The 18,570-nt window shown below is 53.9% G+C and overlaps 2 protein-coding genes across 2 annotated transcripts; one reads left to right on the top strand and one right to left on the bottom strand.

Moving 5' to 3' along the window:
• Positions 1-913: 913 nt before the first annotated feature.
• Positions 914-12,676, bottom strand: SLC2A10 (solute carrier family 2 member 10). The gene is made up of 5 exons (XM_036009916.1): positions 12,411-12,676; positions 5,221-6,504; positions 4,527-4,649; positions 3,434-3,569; positions 914-2,498 (listed from the first exon to the last, which is right to left on the bottom strand). Exons 1-5 carry the CDS (start codon positions 12,412-12,414, stop codon positions 2,420-2,422), a joined length of 1,626 nt encoding a protein of 541 aa, XP_035865809.1. The 5' UTR covers positions 12,415-12,676; the 3' UTR covers positions 914-2,419.
• A 2,107-nt stretch (positions 12,677-14,783) lies between these two features.
• Positions 14,784-18,570, top strand: TP53RK (TP53 regulating kinase). Its single transcript, XM_028524680.2, has 2 exons — positions 14,784-15,138; positions 17,392-18,570. Exons 1-2 carry the CDS (start codon positions 14,856-14,858, stop codon positions 17,868-17,870), a joined length of 762 nt encoding a protein of 253 aa, XP_028380481.1. The 5' UTR covers positions 14,784-14,855; the 3' UTR covers positions 17,871-18,570.

The following is an 18,570-nucleotide window of genomic DNA, read 5'->3' as shown; positions in this document are numbered from 1 at the left end:
ACGGACGGACGGACGGACGGACAGACGCTGGTGCAACTTCTGCTCGCGCCAGTGAGCCAGACGGGAGGGGAACAGTGAAGGTGGAGGTCGGAGCTCTGTCATCACTGACGTGGGCAGCGTGCTGGCTGGACCGGATACCGGCTCCCATCCTGGGGCAGCACTTCCTCAGTTCTTGGTGCCACCCCCGAGGCACTGGCTTTAGACACAACGGGCACAGATTTAAGTTTAATGGGCACGGTTAACATTGTAGCCATCGTGTTCTGAGGACTGTAAGACCAACACGATAAACCAAGCCCGGATTCGTAATGCTCCCCAATCTCTGTGGTGTGAATGCACCCCGCCTCGGCCAGTTTCAAGGGACCAATGGGCCGTCATTGAAGGCGGGGCCAGCAAGAAATGCTCAATCGCTCCCCTGTGTCCCTCCCACGATACAAAAGATACAAATAACTTTGAGAGCACAGGTAATAGTAAAATGGGGTAAAATGAGGAAGTGATGAGTTTTTAGTATGTATCTTCGTTTTTAATACAATTTATTTCATTATACGCTTAAGGAATTGAATTTCTTTTAATGGCTGTGTTTAACAACCAGCTTTGAAATCTTTCAGCTTGCAAAGATCCTGAAACGGAACAATCAGCTCTCCCAAGCCAGTCCAAGCGGGCTCCGGCACGCCACTGGGTCTAGGGGAGGTACAGATGCCCCAACATAAAACGGTTCAACTTGGGGTTTTCTGACTTCACAGTGGTGTGACAGCAATACCTGTCTGTACTTTGAATTCTGACCTGTTCCCAGGCCAGTGATATGCCGTAGGATATCCTCTCGTGACACCGGACCTCGGCAGCAAGGCTTAGCTCCCAGCCTGCCACTCCATCGCGCGGGTCAACAGCCGATACTCCATGGTGTATTCGTATTGTCAGATGACTGTGTCCAACGGGAGGCTAATTGGTGCAAGTGTTCTGAGCACGGTTAAGGCAGGCTAGGCTAGGCTATGGTGTTTAGTAGGTGAGGTGTACTGAATGCATTGACTTTACAATGGGTTCACTGGGACGTAAGCATGTCGTAAGTCAAGGAGCATCGGTTTCTAGAAAGGAGAGGGGAGGGGTTGAGGGACCACAGTCCTGAGGGCGATGTATCAGCACCCAGGCAGGCAGGCACGGTGATGAGGCCTCGCCCAATGCCAGCACCTGGGCCTACTCTAGCTCTTCACCCTCAGCATCCAGGAACTCCTTGCCCGTCCCTTCCTCTGCCAGTGGCCTCTGGCCTGAGCTACCTGTTTGATCTCTATCTGACTCACCTGTTGGGGAACAACCCTTTATAACATCCTGAAGGCGGGGGCCTGAGTACTGGGGTGAACAGATGGCCCCCCACTCCCTGACTAGCTGAATGGGACCAGCTGAAGGCCTTCCTGCAGGGAAATTGGGTGACATACAGCCCTGGGGGCATGATCACCCCCAGACAGAAGGGGCAGACCCTGGGGCTCGAGGGAGCTGTTTCTCACCCAAGGTCTGCAGCTGCCAAGAGGTGCAGGCAGCACTGACGACCAGGTTTGTCGGCCACCGAAGCATCTTTCTGCATGAAAAGGCAACCAGCACCATCCTGGCAGCTCGTTCCGTGCTCTCGGATTTTAGTGCACACGGGTCTGGACTGCTCTTGGCCTCTCTGCCGATAAAACCTCCATCCCCCAGAGAGGCGATGCGTGACTTGAGACCGGGGCCCGTGTTGAATACTTGTTGTAGTACCAGCATTTAGAATCCCAACTCACCGGTGTCAGCAGAGATCTTAAGAACAACCTGGTCCAGGTGCCCCACTCTACATATGGAGAAAACTGAGGCCCAAGGTCACAGAGCAATGTCACCAGCGGAATCGGGACTAGAACTCAGGCCTCCCATCAACCAGCCTGGGCTGCTGGTGAATGGCAAATGTTCTGGGGAAGAGAATTAGAGGGGTGAACAAAACTGATCTCTAAAAGCCAAAAAAACAGGCTTCCCCCTCACTGAGAAGTCCCAGCCAGATGAGAAAAGAAAGCAGAGAATACAGCATCCTCAGCTGGACTTAGGGGTGATGCCAGGAGGGACTTCCTGCCAGGACTGGTGCCCCAGAGACTCTTTGAGAAAGCCCAGGGAACAGGGGAAATGCCATAGGATGCTCTCATTGTAAGTACTGCAGAGATGTGCAGAGTCCTCAGGGAAACTGAGGCAAGGCGGCAGCTCCTCAGAAACCCTCAGCGCCTGAGACGGAACACGAAGACTTCCGGGTTCTCAGACTTTCGTCCTTTCCACCCTAGCACACACGACCTCCTCTGGAGCAGGGGTCAGCCTCAAAGGGCCACCTAGAACTTGAGCTCTGGGGCCCAGGCGAGCAGGGAGCTGGAGACAGTCTGCTAAAACCACGGTTCCGGCGTTTTCCCAGCAGATGGACTCCTCAGGAGGCCACGGAGACCTTCATGCGGCTGTACTGGACGCCAGCTGTGCTCTGCCTGTGGCCAAAGCTCGGGGCGAACCTGTAGAGCAGAGGTGAGTAGTCAGGGGTGGCAGGGCCTGGGGGCCTTCCTGGAGGAGACAGGAATGGGGCCCCTCATCCCATCCCCGCCCCGCTCCTACCTGCCCCTTCCTACTTCCTGCCTTGATATGCATTTCCACCTTCTGAATCTCCCAACTACTCCTCTGGGTCTCCCTGTGCCTGCCCTTGCCTATTTCGTTGGCTCGCCTAGTTCCCGTCCCTCTCCCCCACTGGAGTGGAAGCTTCATGAGGACAAGGCCTTCTCCATCTTATTCTCAGCCACATAGCCTGTGGCCCAGGACACTGCCTGGCACATAGTAGGGGATTCATAAATAACCACTGGCCCTAGCTGGTGTGGCTCAGTGGACTGAGTGCCGGCCTGCAAACCAAAGGGTGGCCGGTTGGATTTCCAGTCTAGGGCACATGCCTGGGTTCCACGCCAGGTCCCCAGTAGGGGACTTGCGAGAGGCAACCACACATTGATGTTTCTCTCTCTTTCTTTCTCCCTCCCTTCCCCTCTCTAAAAAAATAAATAAAATCTTTTAAAATATATAAATAGATGTCCACTGAATAAGTGGGTTAATCCCACAGTTCTTTGCATGAGGTTTTAAAAGGCCGCAGTCATAATGTTTGGTTTCGCCCAGCTTCCACGACTGGAAGATTCTTTGGTTTTACAGATTCCACTGTTCCAGCCTCTGGATATTCCACAATTGCACAATTTGAAGGTTTAATCTGGGCTTATAGTCAAAGGAAACCCTGCTGTAGGAAGACACAAAGGCATCTCAAGGACACATAAAGACAGGAGAAAAATGCACAGTGTCCGGGCAGTAGGAGAGGCAAGCAGAGGAGAAACGTGCTCTCTAGCGGAAGAAGTCCCGCAGCAGAGGGCTCAGGTTCGACGGGACTCTCCCCCCACGCCCGCCCTGTCCCCCTTACCGCCGCCTCTGGAATTGCTGGTCTATCTCTGACAACGACTGGCCCTTCGTTTCAGGGACAAATAAGTAGATGAAGCCCAGACCAAGGACCGCGGTCAGCCCGTACAGCAGGAAGGTCCAGGACAGGCCAATGGTGCCTGGGAACAGGGGGGAGGGAGTGTGAGCGGCGCACAGCCAGCTAGCTGGCTGGTTCCAGGTCGCACGGGGAAAATCGGTTCACCTACAGTGGGTTCTCCAGACGGTCGATTTGCAGAAAGGCCTTCAAACAGGAGTAGGACTGGTTGTCCCAGAGGTGGGCAAAGAGTCAGGGCTCAGACCACACAAACCCTGACAAAGGTATTTTGTCTTTTCTGGGGAAGCCCACTCACCCACTTCAAAAACTCTACCAGGGGAGTGCGCTCGGGATCTGAAAACATGAACGAAGGGAAAATAACAGTCCCCTCAGCAGCGAACCAACTGCAGGACACAGGCTTGGCAAAGCCCAGCTCCGAAAAGAATCCTCGCCCTTTATCTGACACCAGTTTTCCATTGGGGAACGACCCTGCGCCAGCTTCTGGGCCACTGGTCCGTGTCCCCATCCCCCCATCCCAACCCCTGGGTGGGTATAGGACCCAGGCCTGGAGCCGAGGGTATGCAAGGAGACAGGTCTCCAGCCACAGTGATTGGTTCAGGGGTGGGCATGTGATCTTGCTAAGCCAATGAGAAGCAGTTTCAAGTCTCGGGGAGGAGCCACTGGCAAAGAAATGCTCTCTTTCCAAGGGGCTGCCCATCCCCGGAGATCTGCTGGCGGTCATCTCCGCCACCCGGAGGCGTCTGCCTGAGAATGAAGCCCACCGTGTGGGAAGCAAGCAGAGCGGAGAGAGATGAAAGATGGCCACAGTCATGGATCAGCCATGCTCGAAGCTGATGGCCCTCCTTACAAAAATATTCCCTTTGGTTCATAAACTGGCTTGCAGCAGGTTTTCTGTCATTTATACCCAGACCAATAAGGAAGCCCTGGCGCTGTTGGGGGTGGGCTGGGGGGGGGGGGGGGGGCGGCATTATTCCTGCATCTAGAAGGAACTGGACCAAGGAATTAGGTCAAGAGGACTCACCGATGAGGTCGAGGAAGGAGAGGCTGATGAAGAGGTTGGCGGCCCAGTTGAAGCTATTACAGAAGGCGAAGGCCCTCCCTCGGATCTCCGCGGGGTAGATCTCGCTGAGGACAAGCCAGGTCACTAGGACAGGAGGGCAGGGAGGGCTCCTGGGCTGGGGCCAGGGTGGGGCCGGCGCCTGCGCCCACGGTCCAGCAGGCGGCCTCCCACCGGTGTGATTCACACGGAGGCGGGCTCCTGACACCACATTCTCCCCGCTGCTTCCCGACCCCGCGGGTAAGGGTCCCTTTAGCGTGACCAACAGTCGAGGTTTCCCCAGGACGGATGAGGGTGCCGGGACACAGGAGTTTCAGTGTCTTGGGCAAACCGGGATGGTTGGTCACCCTATTCATTAAATTCCGTCCAAGTAACATCTTTTGAATGAGCTAGCTATCCAGTAGCTAATTCAGGTGTTATGAAGCCTGAAGCTTTAATGATTTGGGGGCTTTTTCTTTTTAGTAAAAAAAGATAAACTCAGGTCCTTGTCCTCCAAAGGAGTGTCTGCGAGTGAGCGAGGGGCCCTGAAGCTAAAGCTTCACTGGCTTTACAGTCCAGGCCCCTCTAGTGTCCTTCTGAGACCCCGAGGGACACCGTCCCCCAGCCTCCCCCCGGGAAAGGCAGAAAGCTGCGTGACCTGCAGGAAACGCCCACCTACCTGGTCCAAATCCGAAGGAGAAGGCGCTCACGAAGAGCATCATGCAGACCAGCGCCGTCCAGTGCATCAGGGCTCGCCCTGCGGCAGGAGGAGGCGGTGCCTGGGAGGCGGAGCTTAGGGCTGGCCCAGGAGGGGTTGTGGGGTCCCCGGCTCTGGGGTGGCGCCTGGTTTTCTCGGAGGTTGATGAGACTGGCTGCCCTTGGTTCTTGCTGGCGGTTGGCAGTGGGTGTGAAGACAATCCCGTCGGCTGGTCCGCGTCTCCAGGGAGGTTTGCTAGCCCGGTGGCATTGGGCATGGCCAGGCAACTTGGGCCTGAGTCCATGGGCACAGCAAAGCTGACGAGGCCTATGCCGCTGACCGACAGGGCCATCAGGGCACAGCCAGCTAATAGTAGGGCCCTGCGGCCCGCTCGGTCCACCAGCCCCATGGCAGTCAGGGTAGCCACCACCTTGACAGCGCCCAGCCCCACCGAGGCCAGCACCGCGGAGGATCCCCCGCGGAAGCCGACCGAGTGAAAGATGGTGGAGGCATAGCACAGCACGTTGGGCTGCCCCGTTAGCTGCTGGAAAAGCACCAGCCCCAGCCCCACGGTGGTCCGGCCTCGCATGTTATCCCGTTCCCTGAAGAGGTCCAGAAAGGAGTATCTTGGCCTCTCCGGGTCCAGCTTGGTGGCCTCGCCTCCCTGGAGGGGGATGAGGTCCCTGTGAGCCTCGGCCTCATCTGTACCAGCAGGGAGGACGAGGAGGCTGAGGGACTGCAGGACGGCAGGGGCAGTGGCCCAGCCGAACATATGCCGCCACCCCCGGGGGACACTGGCCAGGGCGTAGTTGAGCGCGTAGGAGAGCAGGATGCCTACCGTAATGCCTGCCTCATAGAGGGACACCAGCACTCCCCGCTGCTGAGGCCCCACCAGCTCTGACACGTAGATGCAGCAGGCCATGGAGGAGAGGGAGATGGCAAAGCCGGCCGCCGAGCGGCCCAGGACCAGCCAGGCCAGGGAGCCAGCCAGGCCCAGGCTCAGGCTGCCTGCCAGCAGCACCGCGTTGCTCCCGAGGATGGCGCGTTTCCTGCCGTAGCGATCGATGAGGAAGCCCCCTACCAGGGAGGCGAGGAGAGCCCCCAGGAGCAGGCTGCCCACCAGGAGCTCCTGCTCCAAGCAGCTTAGCCCGAAGTCGAGTTGCAGCGGCAGCAGCGCACCCGATATGACGGCCAGCTCATAACCAAAGGTCAAGCCACCCAGCAAGGACACAGAGGCACACAGGGGCAGGAGGGGGGGTGGGTGGCCTGGAAAACAAAAGGGACAGGGACTGGGGTCAGAATGGTTCCTTGCCCAGGGCCTCTACTCCTCCAATTCCCCTCCATCTGTCAGTTTCTCCATCCATTCATCCAGCTACTCCATCCGTCCACCTACTCATTTATTTATTCATCTACCATCCCTCAAGCCCTCTACTCATCATCCACCATCCCCCCACTCCTTCCTGTACCCACCCACCTCTTCATCAGTCTACTCCACCCACTCACCTTGCTGTCCACTCACCGATCCATCTACCCACCCATCCATCCTTCACCCCCCATTCACTCCTTCCTCCTTCCATTCACTCCTTTCTCCATCCATTCACTCCTTCCTCCATCCATTCACACGCCTGTTTATGGATCAATCTACCCACCCCTTCATCACACACTCCTCCATTTATCCATTTGCTCTGCCCACCACATATTCATCCATTGATTTGTCCATTCACGTGCCCCTTCGTTCCCCCAAAACATCGACCCATTTATTGATCCATCTTTCCGCAAATACATCCACTCATCTCTCCATCTTTGTATTCCACCCCTTATGCACCCGTACATGCAAGCACCCACCCACCCATCCAACTGTTCATTTAAAAACTTATTTATCTGGCCTCTGCAGTACACCAAGCCATGTTCTTGGGGCTGGTGATACAGTGGTGTTGTTAAGGACCTGACGTTCTAGTAGAAAAAGGCGGATGATGAGCGAATAAATGTATGCTGTAACTTACATGACAGGGAGAGGGGATCACTGAGAGTGGTGGAGGGTTCTATTTTAACCAGGGTAGTCAGCGAAGGCCTCTCTGAAGAGGGGAAATTCAAGCAGAGGGTAACTAATAAAGTAAGGGTAAAAGTCCTATAAAATCTGGAAGGAAAACACACTCTAGACAGAAGGAACAGGAAGAGCCAAGGCCCTGAAGCAGGACAGGTTTGAGGATGTTTGAACCATCACTATAACATGAATAGCTAATGCGTGCATGGCACTTACTAAGTACCAGACCCTGCTTGAGGAGCTTCGCATGTGTGTGCCCACTTAAATCCTCATTTACGACAACGCTGTTACACGTTATTATTAGCGTCATCCTCCCAGGCACGGAGAAGCTAAGAAAGTCTCTCATGGCCACACAGCAAGCATGTGGCAGCACTGATGTAGCTAGAGAGCCCAGGCTTGTAATCCCTGTGGCGTTCAGCAAGGAGGCCAGAGGGGCTGTGTCACAGCGAGGGAGAGAGAGCACGAGGAACGAGAGCGAGAGTGAGAGGAGATGCGGAGGCAGGAGAAGTAAGCAGGGGCCGGATCAGGTGGAGCCTCGAAGGTCATGCAGACGACGATGAATTTCGCTGCCGGCGGTGGAAGCGTTCCCAGGCTTGAGCCGGGGAGAGAGACGATCTAGGACAGTCACCAGCCCCTGTGGATATCGAGCGCTTAAAACCTGGCTCACATGATTAGGGAACGGAATTTTCATTGTATTTAATTTTAATTAATTTAAATGTAAAAACAGGCACTGGTGCTGAGGGCTGCCATGTCGGCAGTTCAGTTATACAGTTGCCTTTGATTTTTTAAAAAGGATTTATTCATCTGTTTATTTTTTAGAGAGGGGGGAAGGGAGGGAGAAGGAGAGGGAGAGAAGCATCAGCGGCCTCCTGTACATGCCCCCACGGGGACACGGCCACAGCCCAGGCGTGGGCCCTGACAGGAAATCAAACTGCTGACCCTTGCAGGACGACGCCCAACCAACGGAGCCACACTGGCCAGGGCTACTTTGGATTTTTAATTCACACATTTAAACTTCAATATTTCTGGAAGTATCTAGAGTAATCCGGCAGTGTCTAGAGTAATCCGGCAGTGTCTGTCTCACCCCATGCCCTGCATGAGCTGGCCCAGCCAAGCCACCCAGCCCTGACCACGGCATCCGTAACACCATAACTGGACCTACGGAGTGTCTGCTCCAGACCAAACGAGTTCACGCACTTAAAGCGCTGCTCTGGGAGCTGTAAGAGCGATAACTCGTTTGCTTCTCACCACAACTTTTTGAGCAGGGGTTCTGTATTATTTATGAATGAAGAAACAATCAGAGAGGTGACGTGACTTGCCCACGGTCAAAGGCAGTGAGTAGCTGTGCCTGGATTCGAAGCCAGGACATCTGGCTCCACGGTCTGTTCTCTGCGCCACTCCATTAGAAAACCTCGGCGTGACATGATTTCAATCTGTCGTCTCTTTTTTCTGCTTCTCCTCGTCTCTGTTAGGCAATATTTGTGCAGGGGGAGGAGTTTCATGGGTGGAAGAATGCCCCCCCTTCTGCTCAGCCTTCTCCCCATCACTTCTGCCCCCAAGGGAAATAACCTCCTGTGTCCACCGGCTGGCCTCAGCCCACCTCGGTTCACGACCATCAGCAAACACCCTGGGGGGATTGTGTCGCCCGAGTGCTGGCCCCACGTCACCCCCCTCGATTCTTGGGAGTCCGCAGCCAGAACGGGAGGTCCTTCCGGTCCACATGAGGCAATCAAGTGAAAGCACAGAATCTGTTTGCCACATCCTGGGGTCCTCCTGAGGTGAAAGGGAACCAAGCCAGAGGGTTCAGAGGCAACGTTGACTGTTACAGGTTTTCCTGGAAAATGCATCAGAGCAGACTCTAGTCACGGTGGTAAGAGAACAGCAAACATAAACATGAAATGGAACAGTCGTAGTAAGTCGTCAGTTCGTGAGAATCTCCTCTATGCAACTGTAGGCGCCTTCTTCAATTCATCGTTGTAACAACTCTAGGTGGTGCAGCTCCGGTTACCCCCATTTTGCAGATGAGGAAACTGAGGGTCCGAGTGTCCTCAGCTGAGAAGCAACAGGATCAGGACTGAAACACTGACCCATCTGACTCCCGAAGCTACATACTTAAGAGCTTTGCTAAACAGACTTAAGGCAAGAAGGGCTGATCAGAGACAGGCGGGGTGTGAGAGGGAGCAGGGACACAGCGGGTAGAAGGGGAAGGGAGGGGAAGCTCTCAGGAAAACCCTTTGTCACCAAAACATGGGGAAAGGACACTGTCCCAGCGACTTTGAAGGGCAGTCTCGAAGGAGTTGGGGCCATGAGACATCATTCCCACAAGTCTTCCTCACCTTTCCAAGCCACAGTTTTCACTGCCAACCAACTCTGCGTTCTCCATGTGCTTACACCATATTTCAAGTTCATTGATGTGTCCTCCTTATGAAATTGGACAGGACAGGACAGAGACACTGTCTCTGTGTGTCCGGGGGTTGGAGGCGGGGGAGCCCAGCTTCATCCTGACACCCAAGAGGGGCTCAATGGGGTTTTTGCTGAAAGAACCAGTGATGGAGTTGGGGATGCGGGTGGGACCACCATGTGGCATTTCAGGGGCTATGTCAGGGACATAGGGACCTAGTCTAATGCTTCTCAGCAACCACAGAGATCCTGTGACAGCCTGAGTCAGACAGTGTCATGCTGCTCAGAGTCCTCCAAGGCTCCCCCTTCCCTCTGAAAACAGCCAAGGTCCTCACAGTGACCTTCGAGGTCCCACAGCATGTGCCCCCTCTCACTCTGCTCCTCCGGCCACACCAGCCTCCTTGCTGCTCCTCCTCACTCCAAGCACATCTCCACTCAAGGCTCTTTTCCAGCTCTCACCTCTGACGGGGGAGCCTTCCCCTCCGGGCTAAGGGCTCCTTCCCTCCTTCCCTCTGCTCTTCGATCAAACGTCACCTTCTCCTGAGCCCTCCCCTGGGCCTCTACTGACTATTGCAACCTCCCCATAGCATCCAGCACTTGTATCCCCTTCCCCTGCTTGTTTTTTCTTTTTTTACCTCCACGATACTCACCACCATCTGAAATAACTATATATTTTACATATTTGTTGTTCTCCTCTACCAGAATGTCAGCCCCAAAGAACAGGAATTGTTTGTTTGGCTGTCTCCCTGATGCTGAGGACAGTACGTGGCATATAGTAGGCACTCAATAAATACTCATTGAATAGATGGATGAGTGAATGGATGAATTCTGGGGGTGCAGGAAGTCCAGAGAGAAAGGATCTTGGCTCTAGAGCATCTGGCGAGGTCCAGGGCTTGGAAGGAGCCATGGGCAGGAATAGAGCAAATCCTGGCCCCCAAATTAGGGCTCTGGAGCTGGCATTGGTGGGCAGTTGTGCCGTTACCCTGGGCGTGGGAGGCTGGGTGGTACAGCGGTCAAGAATGCAGACAGGAGCCAGAGTGCTGGGGTTCTATCCCAGCTTCTCTTCTCCGCAACCATGACCCTGGGCAGCTCACTTAACCTCTCTGGGCCTCCCCATCCTTACAGGAGGAAAATAGTACTACCTGCCTCGTGTGCCTGCCTACCTTATAGCCAGTGCTAGCGAGTATGATTCTCCACAGAACAACACAGAGTTTTTAAACACAATTCAGGTCATGTCCCACTCAAGCTTAAAACTCTTCTCTCCCTTCTTATGTCATCTGGAGTAAAAGCCAAGCTTCTCACTATAAACTACAAAACCCTGCATCATCCAGCCCTTGCCCAGCCCTCTGACTCTCCTCTTGCCCAGTGTGCTCCAGCCACACTACCCTGGACCACACAAGCTCATTCCTGCCTCGGGGCCCTTGCACTTGCTGTTCCTCTAATCTGGAAGCCCCTCTCTCAGATCTTAGCAAGCCCACTTCTTTTGAGTCTGAGGCTTGTGCTGTCTCTCACCACCCAGCCAAAAAGCAGAGATAGGGATTGGATTGTAATTTCGCTTCTATTAATCTCAGAGGCCAGCCCTCTGAGAAGGTGGCAGGTAAAAACCCTAACACCCACCTCCCCTTGAGCTTTCAGAGGCGAGTTTCCAGAGGGGGAATGCGGGAATTGGGGAGGGGGGAATTCCAAGGAGAAGCACAGACATGCTGTGTCTTGGGAGATTAAGGGCAGGGGGAGCTGAAAGGGGCATCTGCAGCTTCTTCCGGAGCCGGGGCCGCCTCCCTTTGTTCCGTGCTATCTCTCCTGTGGTTTACGGCCAGGGAGGGTGTGTGTCCTGTGGTCAGGGAGGAGTGGTATAAACCACTTGCTCTCCTGTGTCCTCGGTGAGGGGAGATAAGGTGTCGTGATTCACTGGGTGGCTGTAAATTGCTCAAACTGATGGACCTTATTTCATTTCCTTGTCTCAGTTTCCCCATTCCACTCGCCCAGGAATCTTCCTAGCATCTTACTATCTGTCTCAATTTCTCAGCTCCAAAGCCTCCTGGGCCCGGAGGCCCTCCCTGCCTGCTTAACTAAACAACCTGCCTCCCTCCCCGCTGTCACACCGCCTCATTCTATGTGTTCCTCTGAGTCCCCAGTGTCTGCCACACGGTAGGTGAATGAATGACAGAGTGACCCTTTGAGGCTCTGAATCCAGAGAAAAATGCAAAAACCTTGGTCCCTGTAGCAACAAAGAAATTCCCTACATGCACACACAGTGCCTCCTTCTAATCCCCTCTGCCTCCCTTCTGTTGCATTATTTCCAGAGCAAGGGTTTTGTCCGTTTCGTACACCGCAGCATCCTCAGCCCTGGTGAACAGAGGTGTTCGGGTGAATTGATTAATGGATTTTGCTCCTTGTGGAGCCTCTGTCTCTTCATCTGCAGAATAGAACGATTTCACTTGCCTGGGCTTGTTGTACGGTTGGAAGCGGATAAGAGAGGGCCTGGCCCAAGTGAGCGCTCAGTATTAAGGAAGGAGCTCTCCCAAGTTGCTTTCATCTGGGCAGACGGGAGCTTGGAAGGAAGTTCGCCCAGATCCCTTCCCAGGCCCCAGGCAAGGCCTGGTGTGCGGGGCTCTCCGCCCGCCAGAGTGGGCGGTATCTCGTCAGGGGGGTGCAGCAAGGGGCGGAGGGGCACGCACTCTTGCGGTCTCGGGGACTCCCCGGCGGGAAGCGCCTGGTTGCGACTTACCCATGGCGAGGAGGGCACCCAGGCGTGCTGCGGGCGCTGAGGAGCGGGGAGCGCATCCCCGGGGCCGGTATTCCCACAGTGGCCGCCGACAAACTTTCTGGCCGGCCCGCCTCCGTCCCTCCCTTTCTGCCTGCCCGCCCCTAGCGCCGCTGCCACGTAGGCTGGCCCTGGCCCCCTGTGCCTGGAGGCGTGAGAGAGGGGCGCCGGAGCCAGGCTGGGGGCCCCACTCACTGTCCTCCCAGGGAGGGATGCCTCCCACCGTCCTCCCTGAGGCTGCTGCTCGTTGCCACCCCTGTTGGGGGCGCACACAGGCGTTCCCCCTCCAACCACCCACCTCCCCCCTCAGGAAAGAGACTTCTCAATTACATCAGTCCACATCAGCCTGGTCTCCAACCTGTGTGTACACACACACACACACACACACACCCGTGCCTCTACAGTAACGGGGACACACACATATTCACTTCAGCTGCTCACTCTCCCAGGGATTCATCCTTGATTCACTGGACACAGGTTTGGACACCTCCCAAATGACCCCAGGCACTGTGCCATCCCCTTGGGCATGGGCTAAGAGAACCAAACAGATTTGTTTGTTCTTGTGCAATTTGCTTTCTAGTCGGGGAAGAAGAGAGTTAAATAACAAGCCAGAGAGGTACCAGCTAAGGTGAAGGTTAGGCAGAGAATTAAACTGGGGTGATGGCACAGGCACAGGGGGGCTGCTTCAGCCTGGGAAGTCTGGGGGTCTGGGAAGGCTGCTCTGAGGAGGGCTGAGCCCTCAGGTTCCGGGAAGAAGCAAGAACAAAGGAACAGCCCCGAAGTGGAAGGAGCTTGTGGAGTATTAAAACAACAACAATAACAACAGAAATAAAGCCAGAGTGTCCCGGGGACGGCAGGGGACAGGGAGAGTCTAATCAACCATTCCAGTAGCATCTTCAACAATGGCTTCCCTTTTGGGCGTGCAGGACCCAGTGACTCATTTCTGACAAACAGAATACAGCAAAAGTGATGATGTCACTTTGTAGATGAGGTTGTAAAAGACTTCATCGTGCTTGTCCTCTCCTGATCTCTCACTCATTCACGCTGGTGAAGCTGCCTGCCATGCCGTGAGCTGCCCAACGGACAGGCCCACATGGCAACAAGTGACGGGGACTTCCAGGCAATAGCCAGCAAGGAACCAAGGCCCATGAAGGTATACATCCTGTCACCAATCAAATACTGACACAGACAAACAGAAAACACAGTCTGTGACAGTGCAAAAGAGAAGAGGCTCATGGGGACACCATAACTTACAAAAGTTGGATTTTCTCTCTTCTGAGAAATCAGGAGGGCTTCCCTGAGGAAGTGATATTTGAGCTGAGAAGGAAAGGGCTTCTAGATGGGCTAGGAAACGAAAGGAGGGAAGAACAGTGGGGAATGGCAGGTGCAAAGGCTCTGCGGCTAGAGGGAGCCGGGCGAGAACGAGAGGAGGCAATTGTGCTGGAAGATTCAAGGGCAAAGGGAGTTTGGTGGGAGATGAGTCTGGAAAACAGGACATAGTAGTTCCACGCAGGAACTCGCGGGTCTTTAAGTACATGGGGAGCCATTGAAAAGTTTTAAACTGGGTTTCCTGCCATAGAAGCCAGAACCAGTCTGACCATAGCAAGCCTGAGACCTGTAAATATGTTTGCACAGTGGATTTTCCAAAGGCGGGGTTCAGGCAGATTTGGTAACTGTAAGACTAGAAGGCTATGTGGACACTATCAATGAGCGATAACGCAGCCACACACTTGGGAGGCTGGGTGTTACAAATCGAGTTGGTTTTGGGTGGACTTTGAATAGTCTGGGCTGGTGGAAGTTGCTGGAAACCACGGTATGCCACCACAGAGGGCCTGATGTTTGAACAGGTGACCTGCGCCGAGATGAATGAAGCTGCGGAGCTGGGAGTTGAGGTCATGGGAACCCTAGGACCAACGGGCCTTTTTCTACAGTATTTCAAACAGAGTCCCAATGATAGGCGAAGGAAAATGAATATATGCAAGGAGTATATGCAATCCAACAGACACCCTCACGGGCAACATCTTCATTTTAATAAGCAATTGTCCAAGTAAAACTGATTATCTTCGTGGTGAGAATGATGAAATTGAAACTCAAAGAAATTATTTTTTGCTGCATTACACACTGTGCCAGGCACTTGTGGTTACCTCCTTAATAGTAACGCCCAGCTCCAGGAAAGAACTGAGATTCGGGGAAAAGTTTTTCGTGAGTGGGGCCGCCGTTATCCGGAAAGAGCCGAAGAGCTGGGAGGCGGGGCCTCGAGAGTCGTCTCGAGGTGCTTCGGCAAGAGCCGGAAGGCTGGGAGGCGGAACCACTTCCGCAGGGCGGAAGTGCCGGCGTTCGTTTGGCCGGAGCGAGCCGAAGCGTCTCCGACAGCCCTCGGGCAGAGCCGAAGGTCGCCGAGGCTCAGTAATGGCGGCGGCCAGTGCTGCAGCGGGCGAGGCCGGCGAGGAACCCGCGGCGGAGGCCGACGCGTTGGCCGCGGCACGGGAGCGGAGCAGCCGCTTCTTGAGCGGCCTGGAGCTGGTGAAGCAGGGCGCCGAGGCGCGCGTGTTCCGCGGCCGCTTCCAGGGCCGCGCGGCCGTGGTGAAGCACCGCTTCCCCAAGGGCTACCGGCACCCGGCGCTGGAGGCGCGGCTCAGCCGGCGGCGGACCGTGCAGGAGGCCCGGGCGCTGCTCCGCTGCCGCCGCGCAGGTGAGACGGCCCGGCTCGGAGGCGTGGGGAGGCCCGAGGCTCCGGGGCCCGGGCGACGCGGGTGCGGGAATCACCTGCGCCGCGTGCCTTCTGCGTGGCCTTGGGTATTTAAGAAATGTCATCCTTTCCTCCCTCTCTTCATTCATTCTTAGGGGGCGTCTTGGCCTTGCAGCAACGAACATTTGCGCCGTAGCCATTGAGCCTGGCTCAGTTCCAGGATCTGCCACTGTTGCTCGACGTTGAGCACGTTATTTAACAGCCCTCAGTCTCGGTTTCTCCTGTTCTACCATCTCTGTGTTTGATCATTGTGTCTTCATTTCTTTTACGAACCAGATGTTAAGTACAAGTAGTCGTCCTGGAGCTAGGCCCTCGGGGTGCATGTGTCCACACTACTGTAGCCTTTCAACGCGTTATTTAACCTCTCAGCCTTTTTCCTCACCTGTAGAGGGAACTCACAGTTGCAGTAATAATCTCCTAGGGATATTGGGACCAGTAGATGAGGTGTGTATGCCACCTGTTACATTGGGCTGTGTGACTGGCACATAGCGCTTAATAAAGTTAGCTGTTCTTAAATCGCTTATTTTTTTTTTTTCATTAAAACACCACGTGCACCATCACCTCGGGAACCTGTCCTCAGATGAGAAACTGAGTCTCAGAGAGGGGAAGTAACTTGATCAAGGTTACACAGCTAGTTCGTGGCCCAGCTGGGTCCTCAGCTCATATCTCTCTGACTCAGAAAAACAGGCTTTTCGCTTTTACACTTCCTGTCTTTCTTACATTGGTATTTTTAGACACCAGTGTACCCTGGGACGTCGTTAGGTGCCCAGGGATCGGGAGGAAATTCAGTAGTGAACTAGCAGGTATATCCTCCTTGGATTTAATGAAGTTATTTGTGTGTTCGTATTTTCTTTTTGCATCTCCAGGATGTAAGTTCTATTAAGCAGGGATTGTGGTTGTGTTATTTCCTGCTGTATCCCTCCCACCATATATTCCCAGTATCTACGAGTGTTCTGAGCATGATTGACATTCAATACAGGCTCATTAAATATTTGGAAGTCTTGTGCTCATGTTATAGAAGCAGAAATGGAGGTGTAGCGAAGTTGATGTGACTTTAAGGTTATACAAGTGTCAACGGTGTTTAAATGAGGTTTTATTCAAGGGTCTTAGAATTTGCAAATCAGAAACACTACCCAGTAACACCCAGAGTGTTCCGAAGGAAAGAGACAAGTTGGGAGTTCTAGTAAAACGTTCGCTCTTGAGAAGAATCAACCCTGTATCTTAGCCTCTGCATCGGTCTGAGAGGGTAACCCTCCAGGTGAGTGACGGCCTGTGCGATGAATGTCAGGCAGGCAGTCTGCATCCATGAATATTGTTTCCAGAGTTCTCCAGGGGCTTATCTATGGTGTTTATGTGTCTCTCCAGGTATGGATACAGAACTGAACAGTGTAAGTGCTCAGGCTAGTTCAAGTGCAGTAAAATCTCATGCTTCAGCCCACTTGGTCTGCACCAGTTTGGTCAGCTGGGCTGTGCAGACTCCATTGTCAGTCAGCTTAGCTGTACTGACTGCGTCTTGTTTGCTTCACTCCTTCCTCACAACCAATAAGGAAGGGAGGTGCTTTCGCCCTTTCTGACCTTGAAGATGAATCTCTAAGCCAGTACCCTGCTTGACCTCCTCCTGTTTGCGCCCTCGTCAGATAGATTCTTTACTTGGGCTGCCCTTACCCTTCTGGTTTGCTTTTGTTTTTGTTTTTGTTTTTTGGGCAATAAGGAGGAACAAAGCCTGGTCACACAGGACGGGAAGCTGCAGGAGGCTCTGGCACTGCTGACCTTCGACCTTCGCTGTGGGGTGGTGGGGTGAGGAGTCATGCCGACCATGAGCAGGGGCAGCTCTCAGATGAGTTACGTTAGACCGTTCTGCAGCATTTCTAAATTGTTTTCCTGAGATTAGCAGATACACACTGTAAAAAACTGGATCAGTCTTGGGAATTTAAACTTGCCATTTAAAAAAAGGAAGAAAGCTCTGGCTGGCATAGCTCAGTAAATTGAACGTGGGCTGTGAACCAAAGTGTCACAGGTTTGATTCCCAGTCAGGGTACATGCCTGGGTTGCAGGCCATGGCCCCCAGCAACCGCACATTGATGTTTCTCTCTCTCTCTCTTTCTCCCTCCCTTCCCTCTCTAAAAAATAAATAAATAAAATCTTAAAAAAAAAAAGAATCAGCTCATTCAGTAACTGGTTACGTCTTGATTGCAGGCATATCTGCCCCCGTCGTCTTCTTTGTGGATTACGCTTCCAACTGCTTGTTCATGGAAGACATCGAAGGCTCAGTGACTGTTCGAGATTACATCCAGTCCATCCTGGAGGCTGAAAAAACTCCCGAAAGGCTCCTGGGCTTGGCCCAGACCATCGGGCAGGTTTTGGCTCACATGCACGATGAGGACCTCGTTCACGGCGACCTCACCACCTCCAACATGCTCCTGAGACCGCCCCCGGAGCAGCTGGACATCGTGCTCATAGACTTCGGGCTGAGTTTCGTCTCGGCGCTTCCGGAAGACAAGGGGGTCGACCTGTACGTGCTGGAGAAGGCCTTTCTCAGCACCCACCCCAACACCGAGAGTGTGTTCGAGGCCTTTCTGAAGAGCTACTCCGCCTCCTCCAAAAAGGCCAAGCCAGTGCTCAAAAAGCTGGACGAGGTGCGCCTGAGAGGACGGAAGAGGTCCATGGTCGGGTAGGAGCCTGCACGGGGCGGCCGCGGACAGCGGGGCCGTTTGCTCCGAGGACGTTTGGAGGAACGCTGGGGGCATGGGTTACACCTGAAAAGGCTGGGCTGTCCGTATGTGCTGCCTGTGGTCAGGCTCGTTGGTGTCGTCGCTACCTGCGGTCAACTGTGTTCTCCCTGTGTCTGTCCCATGTTGTAGGCGGGACTGAGTGGACAGCGAACCCGGGACGGGCTTCTGCTGCAGGTGCACGGGCGTGGCATTAAAGAACGTCGAACCACATGACGAGAAGATTATTCTCTCGATTCCTGGTGAGACCAGAACAAAGTCTCGGGGACTGTCTCGGGGACAGCGTGTCTTTGGCTTCTCCGTTGTGTCCCTTACATGCTTCTCGAAGCCACTATAGAGGGAGGCACCCCGAGTTTTTAAAACGAAGTAGAGTCAGAGACCGGGAGATAACACGTGTGCCTTACGTGTCGTGTGGTGAACACTGTTGTGTGAGACTTTATACATACGCATATACAGACAAGGGTGTGTACTGGGTTTTGATGTAAAATATATTTTTGAGGTTCATGGTGGGGAAAAAAGATGAAAAATACTCAACTAATTTCTCTTAAAAATCTTTTATATGACATTGTTTTTGTATTTGTAACTCCGTAATTTTACGGTTAACTTCTAATTAAGACAAGAGATTGAATACAGTTCCTTTTAGTTT

This window comes from Phyllostomus discolor, chromosome 9 (genome assembly GCF_004126475.2).
Source record: "Phyllostomus discolor isolate MPI-MPIP mPhyDis1 chromosome 9, mPhyDis1.pri.v3, whole genome shotgun sequence".
Lineage (NCBI taxonomy): Eukaryota > Metazoa > Chordata > Mammalia > Chiroptera > Phyllostomidae > Phyllostomus > Phyllostomus discolor.
This window is presented reverse-complemented; position numbering and strand designations above follow the sequence as displayed.

Excerpts from the sequence above, each read along its gene's own strand:
- SLC2A10 (XM_036009916.1), bottom strand. Across the intron at positions 4,650-5,220 it reads CTCCTTCGGATTTGGACCAG|TGACCTGGCTTGTCCTCAGC; the intron begins GTAGGTGGGCGT and ends CTCCTGTCCTAG. Across the intron at positions 3,570-4,526 it reads CTCCTTCCTCGACCTCATCG|GCACCATTGGCCTGTCCTGG; the intron begins GTGAGTCCTCTT and ends CCCTGTTCCCAG.
- TP53RK (XM_028524680.2), top strand. The coding sequence starts at position 14,856 with ATGGCGGCGGCCAGTGCTGCAGCGGGCGAGGCCGGCGAGGAACCCGCG. Across the intron at positions 15,139-17,391 it reads GCTCCGCTGCCGCCGCGCAG|GCATATCTGCCCCCGTCGTC; the intron begins GTGAGACGGCCC and ends TCTTGATTGCAG.